The 22619-nt window shown below is 36.9% G+C and overlaps 1 protein-coding gene across 5 annotated transcripts in view; it reads left to right on the top strand.

Moving 5' to 3' along the window:
* Nucleotides 1–22566, top strand: part of myo9b (myosin IXb) — a 25031-nt gene extending 2465 nt beyond the window's left edge. Inside the window, exons 3-42 of one of the 5 annotated variants that reach the window (XM_052549135.1) lie at nucleotides 5061–5155; nucleotides 5461–5523; nucleotides 5639–5738; nucleotides 5975–6075; nucleotides 6781–6904; nucleotides 7407–7496; nucleotides 7699–7815; nucleotides 7944–8078; nucleotides 8171–8292; nucleotides 8674–8815; nucleotides 8940–9135; nucleotides 9226–9301; nucleotides 9433–9525; nucleotides 9746–9853; nucleotides 10028–10067; nucleotides 10475–10597; nucleotides 10833–10913; nucleotides 11013–11123; nucleotides 12425–12547; nucleotides 12654–12803; nucleotides 13376–13500; nucleotides 13575–14063; nucleotides 14272–14359; nucleotides 14860–15015; nucleotides 16204–16292; nucleotides 16379–16470; nucleotides 16643–16827; nucleotides 17001–17108; nucleotides 17227–17397; nucleotides 17672–17713; nucleotides 17811–17922; nucleotides 18009–18082; nucleotides 18267–18456; nucleotides 19063–19191; nucleotides 19284–19389; nucleotides 19476–19607; nucleotides 19850–19973; nucleotides 20683–20789; nucleotides 21049–21176; nucleotides 21421–22566. In XM_052549135.1, the coding sequence (XP_052405095.1) occupies nucleotides 5061–5155; nucleotides 5461–5523; nucleotides 5639–5738; nucleotides 5975–6075; nucleotides 6781–6904; nucleotides 7407–7496; nucleotides 7699–7815; nucleotides 7944–8078; nucleotides 8171–8292; nucleotides 8674–8815; nucleotides 8940–9135; nucleotides 9226–9301; nucleotides 9433–9525; nucleotides 9746–9853; nucleotides 10028–10067; nucleotides 10475–10597; nucleotides 10833–10913; nucleotides 11013–11123; nucleotides 12425–12547; nucleotides 12654–12803; nucleotides 13376–13500; nucleotides 13575–14063; nucleotides 14272–14359; nucleotides 14860–15015; nucleotides 16204–16292; nucleotides 16379–16470; nucleotides 16643–16827; nucleotides 17001–17108; nucleotides 17227–17397; nucleotides 17672–17713; nucleotides 17811–17922; nucleotides 18009–18082; nucleotides 18267–18456; nucleotides 19063–19191; nucleotides 19284–19389; nucleotides 19476–19607; nucleotides 19850–19973; nucleotides 20683–20789; nucleotides 21049–21176; nucleotides 21421–21671 (5088 nt within the window). In that variant the 3' untranslated portion in view covers nucleotides 21672–22566. Of the gene's footprint in view, nucleotides 1–5060; nucleotides 5156–5460; nucleotides 5524–5638; nucleotides 5739–5974; nucleotides 6076–6780; nucleotides 6905–7406; nucleotides 7497–7698; nucleotides 7816–7943; nucleotides 8079–8170; nucleotides 8293–8673; nucleotides 8816–8939; nucleotides 9136–9225; nucleotides 9302–9432; nucleotides 9526–9745; nucleotides 9854–10027; nucleotides 10068–10474; nucleotides 10598–10832; nucleotides 10914–11012; nucleotides 11124–12424; nucleotides 12548–12653; nucleotides 12804–13375; nucleotides 13501–13574; nucleotides 14064–14271; nucleotides 14360–14859; nucleotides 15016–16203; nucleotides 16293–16378; nucleotides 16471–16642; nucleotides 16828–17000; nucleotides 17109–17226; nucleotides 17398–17671; nucleotides 17714–17810; nucleotides 17923–18008; nucleotides 18083–18266; nucleotides 18457–19062; nucleotides 19192–19283; nucleotides 19390–19475; nucleotides 19608–19849; nucleotides 19974–20682; nucleotides 20790–21048; nucleotides 21189–21420 lie in introns of all 5 variants that reach the window. The other 4 variants (XM_052549139.1, XM_052549137.1, XM_052549138.1 and 1 more) reach the window with 4 other exon arrangements.
* Nucleotides 22567–22619: the final 53 nt, after the last annotated feature.

Genomic DNA, 22619 nt, shown 5'->3' with positions numbered 1-22619 from the left:
TTTTTTTGATTTGCTGATAAAGAGTCTCTATTAAGAACGGAAGTGATGACCTCTGTGCAGGAAGTGGCTTGCCCTGTCATAGTATTTAACACGCTTTGAGCTCTTCATGTTGAGGACTATTAACAGTGCAAGATAACTATGAAAAATGTAATACTGTCTTTAATTAGTGCAACAGATTGTGTCAGAATGGTTTCCACTTTTCTCCATTAAAGGGGTCATATGATGTTGCTAAAAATAACTGTATTTGGTGTAATGCAATGTGTTTCTGAAACGCGTTGATTTTTACAAAGCTCATCATTCTAATAAGCAAGGTGTGCTCTGATTGGCCAGCTATCAAGTGCATTGTGATTTGCTGAAAACCTCAACCGTGTGACCAAAATGTTATGCCCCTTAGCATACTGTGATGCCATGCCACAGGACAAAAAAAATGAAACCCATTATGAACAAGGCATTTGTTGCATCCATTGGGGACACAATTACTGATTACAATGACTTGATGAAAATACAGTCTTTTAATGCGTTGCGTGTTGTGCTGCATAAACAAAACCATGTCTGTATTTGTGATCAGAGAAACGAAAAACAACAAACTCTACTCTACACTGCACAAAACTTGCGTTTTTCATCAGTGGCAAGTCCTTTACATATGAAAACATACTTACAGGCTGTGAGTCAGAAGCGCCAGACTGTCTTTGCAAATTTGGAACTGCCCCACTTTATAGAAACGGTCACCGGCATTGTAGGCTAGTCTCACAGGAAACAGTATTTGGGTTGAACTTTTCTAGAACAGTGTTGTAAATACAACTTAACCACTGATTTCTAGTTGTGTCCTCTTTTGGAAGGCCAAACAAAGTAGTTTCGCTTTCACAATGAAACACACAGCATCTCCAGAACATAGCGGTGGTGGCAACAATACTACAGCCAGAATCAAACTTATTCCTTGTTTCTTTGCATGTATATTTGGGCAGTGTTATGCAAATCTTCCCACATTGTGACAGACATATGGGGGCACGTTTGAACGAGGTGTTTTAGGAAGGCGTGGTTGACTTAACTTTGAGAAAGAATATCTCTTTGGGTTTGAGACTTCAGTTTTTGCAACTGTAAAGATCTTCTTTATGCACCAAGAGCTTGTAACACTTCAAAGAGAAAAGAAAACTTGAAATCACATCATATGACCCCTTTAAGCATTGCCAAACTAGGATCTAGAAACCATTCTGCTTTGTCACATGGCCAGGGCACTTTCACACCACTTCCTCTGCTTCTCTCATGGAAAAGGGGAGACCGCTGACTCCTTGTACACTATAAATAGAGACTATAGATCATGAAACTCTCAGTCACAGTTTAAGGGTTTCAACACACTGATATTTTTAGGTGCTGCCATTGTTAATACTCAAAACAATGAGATGAATGACTAGTTCACAGCACTCTTAGGAGTTGTATATATTAAATACAAGTAAGGTATATATCTCTGAATAATCCACTTCCTAAATTTTCTTATCAGGATTTAATATGAAGTTCTACTAATGTGCCAATGAAGTTCTCTCAAGGAAATAACTCATAATTCGTTGGGTTTCCCGCCCTCTTTAACACACCGGTCAGCCTTGTATTAACCTACTGGGATTCTCAATCTGATCATAAACAGGTTGAGCAACTTCTCTGTTTTTCGTAAAAACTTTCTTTTATCACCTCGTCCCAGCCCCTCTCAGTTCTGCAGTATTGCTTACAAATAAAGAAAATGGCAAAGAGGAACAAGCAGCTTGCGTTATGCATTGCTGGTTTAAAATAGGCTATATTTCTTATAAAAAAATTGGGTTATGTTTTGAGTAGTTGTGTGTAATGGATAGAAAAACAGAACAAGCAAGCAGAGTGAGATGGGTGAAACTTTATTATCATACGCCTGAAGTTGCGTGTGACCATTAATATTTGATGCACATTTAAATGAATAGATTAGATGATTATTGGATCCCATGTGCCTTAGTAAATGATAAATGAAACATGCTCCTGAAATGAATCATTGAAGTCTTCCTCCCAAATTTAGTACTTAAAGTTCCATTTGTTAACATTAGTTAACTTGGGGCATTAATTTGGGTACACGATGACACTTCTGTATAAAAGTCTGGGGTCAGTAAGATTTTTTTTTTTTTAAGAAATTAATACTTTTATTCAACAAGGATGCATTAATTAGTCATAGTTATGATGTTTATTTGACACTGCTGTATAAAAAAAAAATCTGTTCTTTTGAACTTTTCTATTAATCTGAGAATCCTGAATAAAATACACACAAAAATATGACCAAGTATAAGAATACACAAACTTGTTTGTGCTTAGAGACTTTATGGTACAAATAAGTGTTGTTTCATATTACTGAGTTCTGTTATCCTCCTTTGGGTTTGTTGAATTAAAAACACCTGTCCCTGTTTCCCACTTCATTCTTTCATCAAGGCCTTTGTGTACTGTGTTCACATACACCCCTCACAATGATATGCACATTGTTTGTAAGGTAGTGTTATTTACTCTTTGTACTGTTTATCTATTATGCATTAACTCTCGAGACTCCACCACCACAATAATTGCGTTTTATGTTTTGGTTCATAGAGCTTAGCCCTTGAGTAGACAATTGTACAGCTTTACTCGCCTAAAGAGTTCTTCATTCGATATCCAGTTAGCATTGTTCCATTTAAGGTATTCAAACAGATTTGAAAACTCTGATATTAATAAATAGTCCTCCTTAAAGGAACACTCCACTTTTTAGAAAATAGGCTAACTTTCCAAATCCCATAGAGTTAATCAGTTGAGTTTTACTGTTTTCTAAACCATTCAGCCGATCTCCGGGTCTGACGTTAGCACTTTTAGCTTAGCTTAGCATAGATCATTGAATCTGATTGGACCGTTAGCATCTCTATCAAAAATCACCAAAGAGTTTCTATATTTTTCCTATTTAAAACTTGACAGTTCTGTAGTTGCATAGTGTACTAAGACTGGCGGAAAATGGAAAACGCAGTGATATTACGCAGCGCCTGAAAATAATCTTCAGCTAGTGTGTGTAGTTGCAGCAATAACAGAGTTGCTGAAGACTATTTTCAGGTGCACCCATGGTAAGGCAGCAAAGTTCCTTGACTATTACGCCAAGAATGAGAGTATTGTTCCTAGCCATATCGGCCTAGAAAATCACAACTTTTCATTTTTCATCGTCTTAAATACTTTTAAATAGGAAAAATCTAGAAAGTTTTTTGTAATTTTTGAGTGAGGTGCTAACGGTCTAATCCGATTCAACGGTCTATGCTAAGCTAAAAGAGCTACCGCCAGACCTGGAGATCGGCTGAATGGATTAGAAAATTGTAAAACTCAACTGATTAACTCTATGGGATTTGGAAAGTTAGCCTTTTTTCAAAAAAAGTGCAGTGTTCCTTTAATGGCCACTTTTTTGTAACAAAATAAGAGGTACATTTCTGAAAAAAGGTCAAGAAAAGAAAGCTGTATGTTGTCATTGTGGTTTTTTTTTTACACTATGGAAATTATGGGCATTATGCTGCAAGCATCATTTTTTTTAAACTGTCCATATTTAGGGTTACTGTTGAAAACCTACTAAACCTACAGATGCTTTTGAGAAAAAAAAATGGGTCACAAAAAACTGGGTCATGTCATGTTTTGAGAATAAACTTGTTGCACTTGCACTAAATTTTTACTTTCACTGAACTTTGATATTAAGAGTTTCTGCAATTCAGTTTTCATTTTTACTTGATTGCCGCGAGAGGTGTCAGTGCTCTTATGGCATCTGAGGAGTGCGCCTGTGACCTTTGTCCTTTCACAGAAGAAAGAGCTCTTTGGGAAAGCAGACCTAGCAGCTGTTTAAGATGTACAGCAGTGTTGCACCTGATCTCCCTCTTGTTGTTGAGCTGCTAACTCTGAACTGTTTTGTGTCCTATGTGGAAGCCCTGGGCGTTGGTTTCATCAGAATACCAGAACGAGTCAGTGTACGCCAGCATGTCACGACAGGCTCAGTCAGGCCAGCAGATTAAAACTTAACATCTGACAGATGTAACTGCTCATTCAGTTTTCTTTCTAATCATGCATTTCCTCAGTATTCATTTTCCTTTGAAAATGGAAGTGGAACAGGGAAGCTATATGTTTAAAACAAGTGTACATCAGGATAAAGTCCTGAATTATGGTAATGGTAGAGATCGTCTTGAAAGTATGCGCATATTGAGAATCAATAGGCAGCAGTGAGCAAGCCTGTCTTTACATGTTACACATGCCAAAGTCTGTCTAGAGAATCTTTTCCATTTTTGTGGCACAAAATATCATGCCAAAGTTTGTCTACAGAGAATCTTTTCCATTTTTGTGGCACAAAATATCAGATATAACTTCTCAAAAACTGCCGTTATCTGCCATTGTTCTGGAAAAAAGAGAGCTACATGTTCACTGAATAATGTTTTTGGTTCATAAAGCTATCATAAGATTTAAATGTATCAAATAAGTTGTAAATAAGACTTTATAGTGTTTTCATTGCATCAGAAAGAGTGGTTCAGAGATTCTTTAAAACATCTTAATTTGTATGTCACTGTGTGTCATATGAGTTTTAAATGACATGGTTGAATAAATGATGACAGATTTTTCATTTTTGGGTGAACTATTGCTTTTAACTGGAATGGGAGGACAATTGCACATATATTAGCATTAACTACATCAACAAGCAAGTTAAACTGGGCAACAAAGCCATCTAAGATAGATGTGTTCCTTTGTGTGTGATGCCTGAGGTTGATATAAAATAAGCTCTGTGCTGCCCACTAAATGGTTTTTTTATTTGTTTTGTAGTCTACAACAACCTACATTCTGTGGTTTGAACAGCTAATAATAATAGGGTCAGGCTGTGGTTTCAGATCCAGTTTTTCTGTTTGACCTTTTTCTCAGGCTGGTTGAACTGATTGAGTTAGGCAGGCCATATTTGTCTCAGCACAAGAGTTGTCTGTCAACATTTGTTGTTTTTTATTTAGTCAGAAATATCTTTGTGTGGGATTTAAAACAATTTTCCTCTCTAATGCATTCCTTTCTGGCTTCCTCAGGCCTTTGGAAATGCTAAAACAGCACACAACAACAATTCAAGCCGCTTTGGGAAGTTCATTCAAGTGAATTATCTGGAGAGCGGCGTTGTGAGAGGGTGAGTCATTTGTGCACTTCTGCCCATTCTACGTCACATACCAGAGCTCCCACAGCTTCTCATCAGCCACAAAAGAGATTTTCTGAACTTGATGCTAATGCATTTTATCCTGTGAGGATAATGTTAACTTATAATTATTATTTAATACTACTAATTCATGTTCTTAACCACCATACAACATTTGTTGATCTCATGCACCTTCTTTTTAGAAAACTGGCAGAAAAGAACATCCATTTGGGACATAATTGCATAAATTCCATGCCATTGATCCGTATTGATTCAAAACTGTTTGTTCACTGTTTTAGGGCTGTGGTTGAGAAATACTTACTAGAGAAAAGCCGCCTAGTGTCCAGAGGAAAAACTGAAAGGTAAAATAAAAAAATAGTTAACCATTATCTATATGCATTTAACATTTAAATCGGAAATGTGAGAAATGTATCACAACAACATACATTCTGTGTCTATTTGTTATCTGACCTTCAGGAATTACCATGTTTTTTACTACCTTTTGATTGGAGCCTCAGAAGAGGAGAAAGATGAGTTCAAGCTCCTGCGTCCTGAACAATACCACTACCTCAAAGAAGTAACTCTCAGAGAATCAGTGTTCCCTAACAGAGCCATTTTAGTTTCAATAAGTGTTCATGATACTCTCGATTGTCTTTTGGGCAAAAGTGAGATCACACCGAGAGCAAATAGAGACTTCTGCTTAAGCTTGTCAGTTTTTTTTATCCTGATAAACATAGTCATAGTCTGGGCTGACCTGTCAATTTTATTTATAAAACTGTTAACATTAATTGTTTAATTTTCTGCCCCTCAAAGGAAATCCCAATTGTGGAGGATCAAGAAGAAATGAAACATGAATTCAGGAGACTTCATCAGGCCATGGAGATGGTTGGTTTTCTGCCATCCACCAAAAAGCAGTAAGTGAGAAGTGATTTCATGTAAAATATTATGGTGGTCATTCAGTCGGAAATGACGTTAATTCATCTTAAATTATTTTAGACCAGTTGTCACAGAGGTTAAATTATAAGAAATTCTAATTATAATGACCTCAATTAAATTTTTGTAATTTACGTAATCTGAAATATTTATTTAGCTCCGTTTAAAACACGGAACTGTACATTAACGAATAGCCATAAATAGTAAATATATGTACAGATTACTACAGTATGAATAAGATTTATGATTTCTAATTAGTTTTTTCCTAGAAGGATAAAGTCACACTGCAGAAAATTAACCAGCTGCTTGCGTGACTAATAAATGAAGAATTCTGCTCTGCTACAAGTCTGCGCTTGTCATGGAGTGAAAAAATATATCAAGACTTGCAATATGCACTGTGGTCTTTTTGCCATGATGACAGAATGCAGTACTGCAATGTCAGACGTGACATATTTAGATCATTATGAGCTCCCTTCCAAGGAACAGCAATGTTTCTTTATGTAAATATGGTTCTATAAACCTGTTAACTCGAGATCTTTTCCAGTTTGTCATTCGATTTACCTGAAAAAAGAACCAAACATTCCACTGCATTATGACATGCAATTTCTTAAGGCACCTTGTGGAAGTAAATATATTTTATAAATCTACTTCATACTGTATTGTAGTTCAATGATTGTCTTTTTCAGGATATTCTCTGTACTCTCTGCCATCCTGTACTTGGGAAATGTGACGTATGAACCAGAAGATGATGGCGAGGGGCTTAAAGTTGGGCCTGATTTTGTCCTTTCTGCTATCTCTGACCTACTCAAGGTACCACTGGCTACTTTAGTGTTCAAGATAAATCCATCACAAGAGGCTGAACTTCTTTCTCTCCTACTGCTTCAAATATTTTCTATTTATTGTGTGTGGCACACCACTCAAAAAACAGAATTACATTGATTTGTAACACTCGGCAGTAAACCTCACCCCCCAGTTCTTTGGAAATACGTACTTTGTAGTGACATCTGGGACATCACAACTACATTGCTAAGAAATAGTATTGTCATTACGAAGTGATTCCCAAATATGCATTCACATATCATATTCAGTGGATTTTGTAGAATCAAAAACCCTGAAATCTGATGACTCTTAGCAGGTTTTTTCTTTTAGATTTTCAGGTCAGAATCCTTTACCCATTTCCCCCTTTTTGATTTTGATTTGATTTGTCATTTAAAGGATTACACAATCTGTGAAAGTCTTTTAGATCAGGTGACAGATTCCTGTCATTCTCTGTTTGAATGCTTCTTTTTATATCATCCCTGTTCAATGACAGGTTAAAGTGGAGCTGCTTGTGGAAGCACTGACTACAAGGAAAGCAATGACTGCTAATGACACGCTGATTCTGCCTTATAGCCTCAGTGAGGTGAATACTTCTATTATGTGTTAGGTGGTACATTTACTGACATTTGTCAACTCTATACCACCATCCATTCATCGACTCATCATGTGTTAAATGCTTATCTGTCATACTTTATGCAAGAAGTCAGCTGTTTGATGAGGTGGCTCTGTTTCTTAATTTCTGTACTGTAAAAATCTGCTGATCTCATAATGAAACTCGTCTTTAGGCCATCACTGCCAGAGACTCTATGGCCAAGTCTCTGTACAGTGCCCTGTTTGACTGGATTGTCCTGCGAATCAACCATGCTCTACTAAACAAGAGAGATTTGGAGGAGTCTGTCCCGGTGTGTAATTCGTTTGTGATATTATATTTACATATAACGTACACAATTCATATGGAAGGGCTTGACTTGGCAAACTGAAAGCATCTGCTTTGAAGTTGTACTTGATAAAATTATTCTCTTCCTTACAGTTCTTATCCATCGGTGTTCTGGACATTTTTGGATTTGAAGATTTCAAGACAAACAGCTTTGAACAGTTCTGCATTAATTATGCCAATGAACAACTACAGTATTACTGCAATCAGCGCATATTTACACTCGAACAAGTGAGTGGAGTTGTACTTTGATTGATTTCTCCACTAATTGTGGTGGATGGGACTTTCTGCAGCATATGTCTCACACTTGCATTGCTTTTTAGGAGGAGTACAGAGCAGAAGGAATCATATGGCACAATATTGACTACCCCGACAACATTGGCTGCATCAGTCTCTTCAGCAAGAAACCCACCGGACTGTTTTACCTGCTGGATGAAGAGAGCAAGTGTGTTCAATCCCTTAGTCCTATTGCATGTATTGTAATATTAAAGTACAGTTACTTAGGTTTTACAGTGTTTTAGTTTTTAAATTTAACATTTAGGACCTACTTTGCAACAGTGACTTTTTAGAATTTTAGTTCCTTATAATGGGATGTAAATGTATACAACAAATAATATTCAAATGTATATTAATAATTGTTAAAAGCATGTGCATGCTGTCAAAATCCACTGAAGAAGGTATATCTTCTGAAAATCCACTACATGAATAGTATCTTGCATATGAGTTAGGATGGACAGTACAGAATCTGAATTGTTACACAGCCAATCTTTCATTATGTTGTTTCGAGTAGTTCAGTAATGAAAATTCTATATCATTCCCTCCCTAGTTTTCCTCGAGCCACAGATAGCACTCTACTAGAGAAGTTTAAGCAGCAGCACCAGGACAATCCGTTCTTTGTGCAAACCCCAGTGCGGGAACCAGCTTTTGTTATCCAGCATTTTGCTGGCAAGGTCAAATACCAGATAAAGGTAAAGGGACAGACCCTGAAACAGGTTTTTTTCCCTTTGCACAAGAGTGTAGTTGTGAAACAAATCATGTGTCTATGGTGGGAAAACAATACTGAATAACGTTTGTGATGTTCCTGCCCTATAGGACTTCAGAGAGAAGAACACGGACCACATGAGGCCGGATATTGTTGCGTTGCTTCGTAGTAGTGAGTGCAGTTACCTGCGGCAGCTGATCGGGGCCAATCCGGTGGCTGTGTTCAGGTGGGGCATCCTTCGGGCCATCATACGTACACTGGCTGTGTTTAACGAGGCTGGGCGAAGCTGGACAGAAAAACATCCAGGTAACATCTATGGGATCTGCTAACACCTTTTTACTTACAGCCTGCAGAAGTGGATTACCATTGATTTGAACATGTTTGTTTCCATATCAGATCAGGTCAGGCGCTACTCCAGACTCTCTCTTGGGGAAATGAGGAGACCCAGCACTGTGGTAGAGAGGATGAAGAGGTAAATGGACTGGATTAGTTCCTGTAGATGTGGGGCTTCTTGATTTATGGCAGATAATGTTTTTTTTTTTTTTTTTATATTTGATCTATACAAAAATGTCCTTTTAACTGCTTTTAAATGCATTTCTACAGCCAGGGGACTTTGATTGACTTTTCTTTTGATCGGTCTGAAGAGGGTCCACTTGAAGCATTTGAGGACATTTTTGCAACATTTGAAAATAAGAAGTAAGTTCACCATCACCTTAAGGATCTTTATACGAGGTTTGGGTTCTTCTGCATCTGAGGATGATTTCCTTCTGTGAATTAAGAGTCTTAACTGATTTCCTTTTTGATTGGATTCCTTTTCTGTGAAATGGGTGATTGGATTGACTAATTCCAGCTGTTTACTTTTTATTGTGTTTATTTCCTTTCTAAATTTTTCTGATTTGGGGTTGGGGTCAATCAGGGAATTGCATGCCAAAGTCCTCCAATCCCTTAAGCAGTTTGGTGGTGAAGTTCCTCAAAAGTTGCGTCTATCCACAATTTCTGTGAGGAAGTCTCGTCTCTTCTCTCAGTGAGTGGGCCACATGTTCTGTGATCATCTGTTCGTGGCGGCTCCACTTCTCTCTGAGCTTGTGCTTATGTGTCATTTCAAAATCAAATCAAATATTCTTTCCCTTTTTTGTTTTTGTTTTTAAAATATTTCTATTTTCAGTCAAAATCTTAATTATATCTTACTACTATCTAGGAAGAACAGGCCAAACAGACACAAGCAGCTAATTCCTAAGGTAAATTAATTCAACAAAACCTATTGTTGCAGTGGTTTTGGTAAGGCAAGCTGTTTTTAACCGTATTTAAGAAGTGCCCATGTATGCTTGATACTTGTCAGCTTTAATATATTTTTATATGCATCTTAATATAAATATTTATTATATAAAAAACAGAATATTTAAAAATGTTTTTGATGCCTTTAAATCACAATAATTATGCAATTCTTTTTTAGAATTAAATTTAGTTCAGGTATATCCAAAGTTGTACATGGGCGAAAATGTAAATAAAGAAAAGTTTATTTTATGATTAAATGCATAAAATGAAGAAAATGTATATTTTCTACTGTGCAATGTATGCAATACATTTTCCTTGGTTTAAAATACGAGGGATTCCACTAAATGTTATTGTGTTGTTTTCTGTACAGAATCTCATAGATTCACAGTCTCTGAAATTCATTATGGGCCTGACGCAGCACAACCGGGCAACCAGGTCTCTGCTTCATCTGCACACCAAGAAGAAACCTCCAAGCATCAGCGCTCAGTTCCAGGTTCAATATTTTTATTATTATCTTAGTGTGGAAAGGCATAAGCTGCTTCATCCGAGGGCTTATGGATCGGTTTGTTCCATCTCTGTGTGAAAGCCTCTTTTGTGGTAGTTGTAAATGAGATAAAAGGTTCAGACCCCCAAAGCTGTGGGGAGGTTTTGATATGATTTGCAGGGGTTTAATGGATGCTGATGGACGAATCAGTGAGTCACATGCTTTCGTGCCTTAAACTGTCCAGGCATCTCTAAGCAAGCTGTTGGAAACCCTGAGGAAAGCAGAACCGTTCTTTGTCCGCTGTATCCGATCAAATGGTGATAAGGTATGGTGGAGAGCTATTGTAAGTTTTTACGATTCATCCGTTTTGTGTATTGGATCAAAGATCATGTATACAGAACAATGCTGGTGAATGTGTTTACAGAGGGAAATTTACTTTGATGACGCTCTAGTCCTTCAGCAGCTGAGGTACACAGGCATGCTACAGACGGTTCGGATAAGGAGGTCTGGGTATGGAGCAAAATTCACCTTCAAGGTAATGTAATACTTTATGGACCGTTTTTAATCAAGTGTTATTAATTAGGGATATGAATTTAATGCAGTTTTATGGTAACTATTAAGGAACTGTTTATATAACCAATTTATTTATTCCCCTTAATACTTATATAAAGGCATTTCATTTTAATGAAAAAACATTGATAGGATTAAAAACATTGAAAAGGGACAGATTAAGAAACAGTTATAAAGTGGTTTGCTGTGGAATGTATGCCAGTAATGGGTATAAATAGATTTTTTTTTTTAATGTCAAATCAATACCTTACTCCTCTGATAGACTCATTTTCTTAGTTTCTTCTTCATATGAAGACTTCTCAGCAGTTGTTTGCAATTGTTTGGAGATCAATTTGATTGCTTGATTTGTTTTAATTGATTAATAAGTGTTCCTGTGGCTCAGTGGTAGAGCATTGCATTGGCAGCGGAAAAGGTTGTGCCATTCGATTCCCAGGGAACATGTTAGATAAAAAATGTTAGCCTGAATTCTCTGCGAGTTGCTTTGGATAAAAGCATCTGCTAAATGCATAAGTTTAATTTAATAACCGTTTTATTTAAGGAATAGTTCTAAAAATTTACTCACCCTCAGGCCATCCAAGATGTGAATGAGTTTGTTTCTGTTTTGGAACATCACTTGCTCACCAGTGATTCCTCTGCAGTGAATGGGTGCCGTCACAATGAGGGCCCAAACAGCTCATAAAAACAAATAACTGGAAAAACTCTGGTCCATCAAATTATGTCTTATGAAGCTAAAAGCATCATCAACACCTTTTTAACTTTAAATAGTTGCTACAGGCTAAAATATGAGACCTCTACCTACAATATTGCTTTCTCCAGTGAAAAAGTAAGCTTGTGTGAATCAAAGAGAAATATACACAGATCAAGCACCGTTTACCAGTGAAAACAGTCCAAGGCAGTTCTAAACTAAGATGTTGGAGGATTTTAATGTAAGAGGAGAACAGGAAATGGACTTTTTTAATGGAAGAAGCATTATTATGTATTATCGACACAGATTTTGCTCGTATTATGCTCTCATTGTGACGGCACCCATTCGCTGCAGAGGATCCATTGGTGAGCAAGTGATGTAATTAAACATTTCTGTCATCTGTTCCGATGAAGAAACAAACTCATCTACATCTTGGATGACCCAAGGGTGAGTAAATAATCATTGTGTACTACTCCTTTAAGATTTGTTATTGTGAAACAATTCATTTTGGAACCATGAGTGCAAATGCGTTTCATATTTTGATTTAAACAGACATGTCTTATTTTACAATGTCACTGCAGGAGTTTACAGATCAGTTCAGAGTGCTGCTGCCAAAGGAAATATCAACCCCTCAACAGGACATCACCAACCTGCTGACCAAAATGGGATTACCCAGATCCAGTTTTCAGATTGGCAGAACAAAGGTTTATTTTACTTGCACTCCTCACTACAGAAGTACTCACAATCTGCATTTTGTCATTCAGATCATTTTCCAGCTTTCCATAATTTACTGTCAATCTATGTGCACAGGTGTTCTTGAAAGAGTCAGAAAGACAAATTCTTCAAGAAGCCCTTCATAAAGAAGTAATGAGGCGCATCATCATCCTGCAGAGATGGTTCCGTGCCTGTTTGAGGAGGAAACAATATTTGCGAGAGAGGAGAGGAATAATAACCATTCAGGTACTGTTCATTTGGTTGTTCAAGGGTTGCCTAGGGACTTAACACAATCATATATAACCTTATCTGAAAGGATATCAACCAGATCTTCAGTGCGTCTCAATTATGATTGAAAGTCAGCTAAAACTTACTTGCTAGGCATTTTAATGATTTCTGAAGGGTCATGTGACAGTGAAGACTAGAGAAATGACTGCTGAAAATTTAGTTTTGTATTACAGGAATAAATTACATTTGAAAAAATATCATTTTAAATTGTAATATTTAACAATATTACTGTTTTTCCTGTATGTTTGATAAATGCATTCCTTGATTAACATAAGAAACTATTACCACCACAAGCTTTTAAACAGTTGTGTATGCATTTAAAATGTTTTAAACAAACCAATAGTATTTAATACTCATCCTGTGTTAGACATGAAAGATTTTCATTTTACAGTATGAAATGCTGTTATGCAGTGTTGTGTAATTTATTTTAATTTTGAATTGTCATGAGCCTTTAACGGTTTGTGGACCTGGTTGCGAAATGCAATAAATGATAATGTACCTGAGCAGAAGTTTCCTCTCTCATTCCTCAGCGATCGTGGCGTTATTTGCGTGCGACATACCGAAGCAGAGCAGCTATTGTGATCCAGACTGCCTGGCGAAGGTCCAAGGAGAGAGAGGAATATCTGAAGCAGCGAGAAAAACTCAAAGCACCAACGTAAGTCCAAGTTACCTTTGAGGGTTTTTTACTTCTAGGTGAAACAATATTAGTCATTTTGATCTTTCTTTCAGATCTCAGACAGAGCTGAGCAATTTGAACAAGGCTGAGGAAAAGAAGCCAAGTCAGCCAAAGCCACAGCCTCCACTGCCTGATGAATCCCGCACACCTGAACGAAAGAAGACCGAGGAACTGAGCCAGCAGTCAAACACCGAGACCAAGCCTAAAGTCACAGTACAACCCACTAGAATCAAAAAGCAACTCAGCATCAGTGAGGACCGATCCATTAATGATGATAAAGGCAGGACTGGCAATAAAGAAGAACCACCATCTCATGCAGGCCTCCCTCGGCCTGTGTCGTTTCCTGTGAACATGAGCCAAAGTGCTTCTGGTGAAACTCAAAATGCTGTACAGCTACAACGTCAAAACAGGCCAACAAGGTTGAAGGAGAAGCCTGACAAATGGAAGGAGAAATGGAAGGAGAGGAGCAGTGAAGTGCCAAATATGGAGAACGTCAGTGCTGAGATACTACGACTTCAGAACCAGAGAAAATCGGGTTTGCGGTAAGAGTTTAGTTTTTTTTAAATAAATACTTATAAGTAAAGGATTAAAAAAAACATTAAACTGTGTATTTGACTGCTTGCATCATTAATGTTTTGTGTATAATAATTTGTCCTTTAAGCAGCCATGTAATGATGTATATTTAGTTTTCAGGCAGTAATTCCTGGCTGATTATTCCTCATTTATTTGTTACGGTTTCTCATATGATAGGAAATGTGGCATTTCCCAGTCCCTGGATAATGTGTCCATAATGAGTTCTTCAGAGTCAGACAGCTCGGCCTCATCATCCAAGACTGAGGTACTGTTCAAAAACTAGTTTTGGTCAGTCTGTTAAATCAAAAATGTTGCGAAAACTCCAGGAAATGTTTTACTTTCATTTATTCTTGTCCCCAAAAACAGATGTGTACCATCATATACACTACCGTTCAAAAGTTTAGGTTAAGATTTTTTTTTTTTTTTTTTTTTATTTTTTTTTGGAAGAAAAAAAATTATAACTTTACTCTGCAAGAAGCCATTAAATCAATCAAGAAAGACACTAAAGACATTGATAATGTTACAAAAGTTTAAATAGATAAATTGAATCCTGAAAATAAGAAAAAATATGTACAGTTTACATAAAAATCACACCAGCCACTAACCTCTGAATTGTAGTGTACAGGTATGTTGAGAGAATCTCAAAGATGCAGCACTAATTATTTTAGTGTTTATGGATAACTTAATCAGCAGGTACAGGTAATTTTTTTTTCCACCTCATCTAAACTGGTTCACATATCATAGGCTATGTTTCAATCCCGTTAGAACTTCAGGCACAAACGTCGGCTAGCACGTCCCCGCAGTGGGCTGAAGTGGGATCAAATGGATCTAAGCGATACGGAGTACTGGAGTTTTCCCCTTCCTCCCATAAGCCCCTCCACTCCCAACCAGTCCAGTGTCCGCATGGAACTGGAGACTGTGGTAAAAGACTGTCCCAGTTACAAAGGGACCATTCGAGCTCCTGTGGGCCTTGCTTTTGCACGCAACAGCTTTCATACCTTCAGAATCGGCATTAGCTTTGAAATTGAACATTTCAAATACTTTTTTTCGGAAACCAGGCTGATCCTGTTCTTGGATATTTCTGACTGGAAGCTGGTTTCTGACCTTTTTTGTTTCATTTGACACTGTACACACACTGAGGCTGCTGCCAGGTGTTATAATGAGTGAATATAGCAAATAGATATAAAAAGAATAATAATGTTTTGGTGGTTGAGTTGCAGATGTTTTAAATGTTTGACTCCATATACAAAAAACTGACCAGTGCTTTTGACGTTTGTTTGGCTACGACATTTAGTATCATCATAGGGGATTTAATCATCTTTTATAGTACTATTTGGGTCTTAAATAACATTATATACTAGAATATTTTTGATCATAAACTCATTCTATTTTATATTAAATGGATAGTTCAACCCAATCATTATTAAAATTTTTAGGTGAACTATCCCTTTACTTTAAGATATAACTATCCCTTATAACATTTTTGTAACACTCACTTCCTCAAAACTGACCTCAAGCTTTAACAGCTCCAGTATCTGTTTTGTGAGGTTTTAGTTTCTTATTTATTTACTATTCACCAAAGAGAATCATCTCACATTCGCAGATACTGTGGCTCTGAAGAGCTTTGCCAATTCATTTAACGGTCATTTTCATTAATTTACTAATAATTGTCAGGCCTTGTGCAGGTTTAGCAAGACACATTCTGCACAGCAGTATGAAATACTGCTAAAATTTCATAACCCATAGCAAAAAAGGTCAACATGGATCTTGGGAAGCAGTGTGGGAGGTTGGTGGTGGCATTAATCTGAGGAAATCATCCCAATCAATTTGCATTGTCGGTCAACATTATTGTTGGAAAACATTCTTCACTAAAGGGTTGTCAGCTAAACTGCTGTTTTGCATCTGCTTGAATATTGTCTTGCTTTTTCCTGAACTTTCTGTTGCTGGTTTGCTGATCTGAGTGTGGCGGGACTATGGGGAACAAAGAAATATATACTATAAAAACAAATTATGTGTAAATTTGATTTGAGAGTTTGGATGAGTGAACCACTTGTTTTTTTCCCTGCAATTTCATGATAATTTTCCTCTCAACTTGCTGTGAACTTTCAGATCCAGTCACCTGTAGAAACTGATGCGTGCATTAGTATCAAAAGGAGGACAAGTGAAGAAGTAATTGTACCATCAAACACACCAGAAAGGTGATCTTTTTCTGTCTATTTTAAGATGCATATAAGTATGTTGCTTGAATTTCAGTTTAATCGATTGTTCTGTTTATATCTTGTAGGCGGAGAATCCTACAATTTTTTAAGAAGCGTCAGACACCCCAGGATGGGAATATAACTACGGCAAAGACATCAGCAGAAAAAGAGGATCTAGGTTGAATTATTCTCCCAGACTCATATTTGTTCATGTGTTAGTTAAATATTTGAATGAATGGATAAAAAATAAATTAAGAAAAATGTATTTAGTAGGCTAGTTCTGAGTAAATGTTTCAGTTGCAATGACTTGGCTCTTTTTCTCTCATTTACCTCTCTCTTCGGGCCAAAAGCCAGTGGCTCTGCATCTTATTCTACACATGTCAAGAACTCAGCCACTTTTCCTGGACCTCGTCGCAATCCCACCATTCAAATCAGCCGGGCTACTCGTGTCCAGGAGAAGTGGAATGCTTCGCTGGACAGAGAAATCACTGACAGTAATGAACTTCGCCATTTGGATGAGTTCTTGGGAAATCAGGTTTGTGGTGATTGTTTATATTCTTCATCAGCTTTTTGAAAGGCATTTTGATTTTAATTCTGAAGTTGGATTTGACACCCTAGTTGTTCAAAGTCCCAGATCCTGATAGCTTGTTGATTGTCATGACTTTGCACTTTTAAGTGCTTAATTTGTTGATGTGGTGTTGAATCCAGATGAACGATCTGAGCACCCGCACAAAGGAACTCTCGGAAACAGAGAAAATCTTCTTTTTAGCCACCACACAGTTCAGAGACACCATTAAAAGCATGTACTCCATATCAGTAAGTTTATCTGTGCTCATCTATATAACCTTACTCTCATCATATTTTCACAAGGTCAGTAGATAAAATTCATTTTTTGTGAATGTGTATGAAATGACCTGTTTCCTTTGCCCAAAAGAATCCCAATATTGGTTATAAGGCCCTGATGTCAGGTTACCAGACGAAGGTAAACAGTCTTGCAGGGATGAAGAAAGCATCTGAGGTGCCGCTGGTGGTGAATCTTTTTCAGTCAGTTCTGGATGGATTTATCAGGGGAGAACTCAAACGACTGGAAGCAGAGCCTTGTAAGGTAACTTAACAAGATTTCCACAGAAGCTTAGCTGTGCTTTTTTGAGGAGGCAAGATATCACCTGATCTTTGAAGAATCTGGGCCTGCAGAATTCCATAGAGGACTTTAGATTTACACAAAAAATACAATTCCCAATTGAATCCAGTTTTGCTAATTTTGTAATGTTCTTAAAAAAAACTTTTATACTTTTGATCAATTTCATAAAAAAAAAAAATCTTAATCCGACCTAAACTACTCCTCATTTAGCTTGTGTGTCTTTCTGTCTAATTTTCAGGTTAAAGAGAGGAATAGAAGAAAATCTAAAAGAGATACATGTGTAAGTTGTTTTTGTGACCCAAAAACACATTTATATTTATGACGTATAATGTGAATATTTATTTTACCTCCATAATAACTTTTGTCTTGTCTTTAAGCCTAAAAGCCCACTGGGTCACTTGTTTAGCACATACCAGGTGACAATTATGCAATCATGTGACCAGTGCACCTCATTTATATGGGGAATGGAAAAGGCCTTCATGTGCAGCTGTAAGTATCTACCATCCTTTTCATTAAAATACGTGAATGGACAAGTATCCAGACAGCGGTACTTTATGCCATGTTTTCTGTTTCAGCTTGTAAAATGGTGTGTCATAAGAAGTGTATGAGCAAGATAACCGTGAATTGCACAGGTCACTTTGACAAGAAGGTGAGCACTGCTGTCATATTACTTTACGTAGTACTACCCCATCACTAACACACCATTGCCACATCATCTTCTCAACCCTGCTAATATGATAGCATACATAGTGACAGAAGTTTGATTTCTGTTTGTAATAAAAGATGTGTTAGATCATATAGTTACAGTTTATTTGTATGTATCCATTATTTAGAAATATGGTGAGCAGAACCTCCACTTTGGTGTACCTGTCTGTGCCCTGGTCCGCACAGCTGACTCCGTACCATTCGTCATGGAAAAGATGCTGGTTCATGTTGAAATGAATGGACTGTACACAGAGGGCATTTACCGCAAATCTGGCTCAGCCTGCCGAGCCAAAGAGCTTCATCACTTATTAGAGAAAAGTAATCGTGTGATTTCAATTGATTGTGTGATTATTTACCTTGTCTATGTGTGTTGCTCTCTAGAAATTAGAGGGTACTTCAAGTGATTTTCTTTTTTTTAAAGGAATAGTTTAAATTCAGAGATGTATCATTACATAGCTTGCTCACGAATGGTTACACTTCAGTGAATGGGTGCCATCCGAATAAGAGTTCAAACAGCTAATCCAGTCAATCAGTTAACATCTTGTGAAATTAAAGGTGCTTGTTTGTAAGAAACGGTGCATCAAGATGTATTTTAACTTCAGAAAAGGTCATCTTGTCTGAATCGGGAGCGAAATATGCACAGATCAAGCACTTTTACAAAAATGCAGCTTTTAAAAATACTTTAATTGATGGACTGGAGTTGTGTGGATTATGGTGATGTTTTGCTCAGTTGTTTGAACTCTCATTCCGATGACACCCATTCACAACACAGGATCCACTGAGGAGCAAGTGATGCTAAATTTGTTCTAATTTTCATCAATAAATTTTTTTTTTGAGTTTTGCAACCTTTTGGCATGTGCTTACTGTTTAATATAATCTATTTTGCTTAACCTTTGCGCATTAAATTTTTTTTAATCTCCCCAGATCCGCAAGCTGTCAGTTTTGACGACTACCCCATCCACACAATCACCGGCCTTGTCAAACAGTGGTTACGGGAGCTACCCGACCCACTTATGACATACAGCCTCTACAATGACTTCCTGTATGCTGCGGGTAGGTTATTCACCACATGCAGTTTTGGATGTGAAGGCTTAACATGAATGCCACATATAGTAGGAAGAATGACACGTTTTCTTCCCCTCCAGATCTGCCAGAAGCATCTGAAAGGTTGCGTGCTATCTACCGAAAGTTGGATGAACTACCGCCCCCAAACTTCTCTACTCTTGAAAGGCTAATTTTTCATCTTGTGAAGTAAGGAACCATTGCAAATGACTAAAGCGAATATTAGACAACCTGTGCATTGCCTCACTACTTGTGTACTTTCTTTTTTCATTTAGAGTGGCAAAAGAGGAAGCTCACAATCGAATGTCCACTAACTCTCTGGCTATCGTGTTTGCGCCCTGCATTCTACGCTGTCCAGATTCTTCTGACCCACTTCTCAGTATGAAAGACATAAACAAGACCACTCTGTGAGAATGATTTTGGTTTATTTGTATTCTTTATGATTAGATTTGTATAATTTGACTTCATGCTGGTGGTTGATAGGAAAAGGTACAATAAAAATACAAAAATTCCGTAAGCAGAAAAATTGTTAATTATTACTGTTTAATTGTTAATTGTCCGACACTTTGTAAAAAGGCCAACATTTTGCCAAATTTGACTACACTGCCTCACATATGAACCTTATGGTTAACTTAACATTTATGTGCAGCTGTGTGGAGATTCTGATTAATGAGCAAACAAGGCGCTATAATCAGAAAATGGATGAAATTCAGCAGTTGGAAAATGCAGAAGCTATGGCCATTAAACAGCTCAAGCTCAGAAGGCAGAACACGGTAAGAAAACCATGACATGCTAGGTTGCAAAATACACTTCTTTTTTCTTTTCTTTTTTTTTTTATCAAAGAATGCCAAAAAATATAACCGTTTCCTGCAAAAATTTTCAGCAGCAAATAGTTTTCAACATTGATGGTAATAAGAGCATTTAAAAGTTTATCTAACCAGCAGTGTAAAAAATATATCACACTTCAAGATCAGTAAAACTTGAATTATAGCATCGAAATGACGTAATGCCATTAATAAAACCCCTTTTACAGGTATACTAAAATATGCAATATAGTAACCGAACACACCTGTATAAAGTAGATCACCATGCTGCAGTTGGAGAACCTTTTTTAGATGTCGGATCGAATCTTCTAGTGGAAAGATATATATACTACATAAAATAGATACTTATTCTAATGTTATTCTTAATGAATCTGAAAAATTGTGTAGTTAATACTTTTAGTATGTGGTAGCCATTTTATATAAGAAGTAAACCACTCAAGACTGTGCTATTCTGAATACTGTCATAGCTGTAGACAACCAGCGACACATAGTGGTTAACTATTAATAATGGAGTGAAGCCTTAAGTACCTCATTGCTTAAATGTATGTGCCATTTCTAGTCTTAATAATTAGCCCTTTTAGCATAACAGTTAACAGTGTACACCTCATGGCTCTAACTTATCATGATTTCATGATTTCATGATCTCATTTTCCTTTAGATATTTGATAGGCCAAAATCAGGTTCAGACGTCTCCTCAGTAGACGGAGCCAACCTTGAAATCGAAAAGGACCTGCTTGAAAGAATCAAGTCCATTAAGAAGGAAAAGTAAGTTGAGAAATGATTGTTTAACATTTTTTCATGCATTAATTATTCTTGCTCCTGGGAAAATAATTACAAATTGTTATTTGTTTCTAGTGCTTAATTTATATTGAAGTAGTGTCAGTTCACATGTGCATTTTGATCTTATGTTCAAACCTCAGTAACCTTTGTCCAAGGCCATAGGTTAGGCTTGTGCTAATGTTTTTATTGAGAATTATTAGTACCTCTGTTGTACAGTTCACAACATCTTCTGTTTGTCATTTAGAAACGATTTGGCCTTCAGACTGCCTGAGCTTGACCAGGATAGCTCGGATGCTGAGAACATGGACTCAGAATCATTAGTCAGCTCCTATAGTCTACTCGAAGACCATTTTGTGAGTTTGGACTCGGAAGGTCAGTACTGAGGTACAGGACATTTTAATTATATTATGCTTGGACGCCTCGCATGCTCTGCGTTAAAGAGGGCTTGGATTTGCTGCTCTTTCGGTGAGCTTCTGTTATTTAACCTGATTATTTAGTTATTTAACCTGCTGTTTCTCTAACCACGGGTTTGCACCGCTGCTTTTATAAAAAAAAAAAAAAAAAAATGTGTTAATATATATAGTCCCCAGTGGCTAATCCAAAGCATCTCTTTCAGCAAACACTGCCTTGAACAGCTCTGAACCAGAAAAACCTGCTAAACCACCTGATCCAACACATGATCCCAAAACAGGGATTAAAGAGCCTGCAGAGGAACAAAACCAAAACCACTCCACCTCACGCCGAGAAGGAGTCCAGTCCATGTGTGTCATCCAGAGCCAATCCCTTGCCACCTCCGTTTCTGCTGGCAATCAGGGCAAGAGACGTTTTTCAGACCTTGACATCCCTTTTATAGATGAGGAGGTTTGACATGGTTACACCAAAAAGAACATATTCTAAAATCTTTGCAAATGTTTGTCTTTCCTGCAAAGGTTCAAGCAATCAGTATCCCAGTATCAGTAGTCAGTATCCCATTTCTGATCATATCAACACTCACTTTGTTTTGAGGAATACATGAAATGCCAGGTTCATTCAAGTGATCTTATAGCATGATGTGTTTATAGAATACATTTCTTTAGGTTTTTTAAAAATCTTAAAAGCCATAATTTACTTTGTTTTGCTTGGAACTATTTAAGCATTCTTTCTAATCTTGGCAAAATTTTGATTGTTCAAAATATTTTATTGTATGTATTTTGTCATAGTTCTTCATTCTTCACACAAACAAGGACTGTTCTCTTAATGCATTATTCTGTTAAGTTTTCTGTGTCAACCAGTGCTTTCTCAATTAAATCAAATCTGATTAGTTATTTTTATATTCCTTTTTTATGAGATGTTGTAACTATCATTGCTGTTCTTGCATGCCTGTGTGAAGTGCACTGTTCAAGTAAAGCTGCTGCAAGATATATATGTATTTTTTAATGCAGTTATCCACTGCCGTTTCTAAAATGTTCTCTTATCAGCAGTAACTTACTATGCTTTTGTTTTAATGAGAAATCTGTAAGAAAATGTCAGTGTCATAAAGGCAGATGTTTTATACTGTAAGAATAGTACTGATATTCCGCTCTAGTGAGGAGAAAAGGTTACAACAGGTGTGTCAAAACTGGGTTAATGCTGCAGATTGTAAACTAGAATATATTAGAACACATCTTGCTACATCTTGACTGTAAATTGTTCAATTATGTCATGTAAATTTAAATCAAATGATTTCAGTTTTTTGTTGGCATTGAAGACCTCAAATTATCTAATAAAGATCCAACAAAATGATTATGAACTGTCGTTTACTCTTCTAAAATAACAAAATGACATCCCCAGAGTAAA

Source organism: Carassius gibelio, chromosome B2 (genome assembly GCF_023724105.1).
Source record: "Carassius gibelio isolate Cgi1373 ecotype wild population from Czech Republic chromosome B2, carGib1.2-hapl.c, whole genome shotgun sequence".
NCBI lineage: Eukaryota > Metazoa > Chordata > Actinopteri > Cypriniformes > Cyprinidae > Carassius > Carassius gibelio.
Note: the sequence above shows the minus strand (reverse complement) of the source record. Positions and strands in the feature narration are given on the sequence as shown.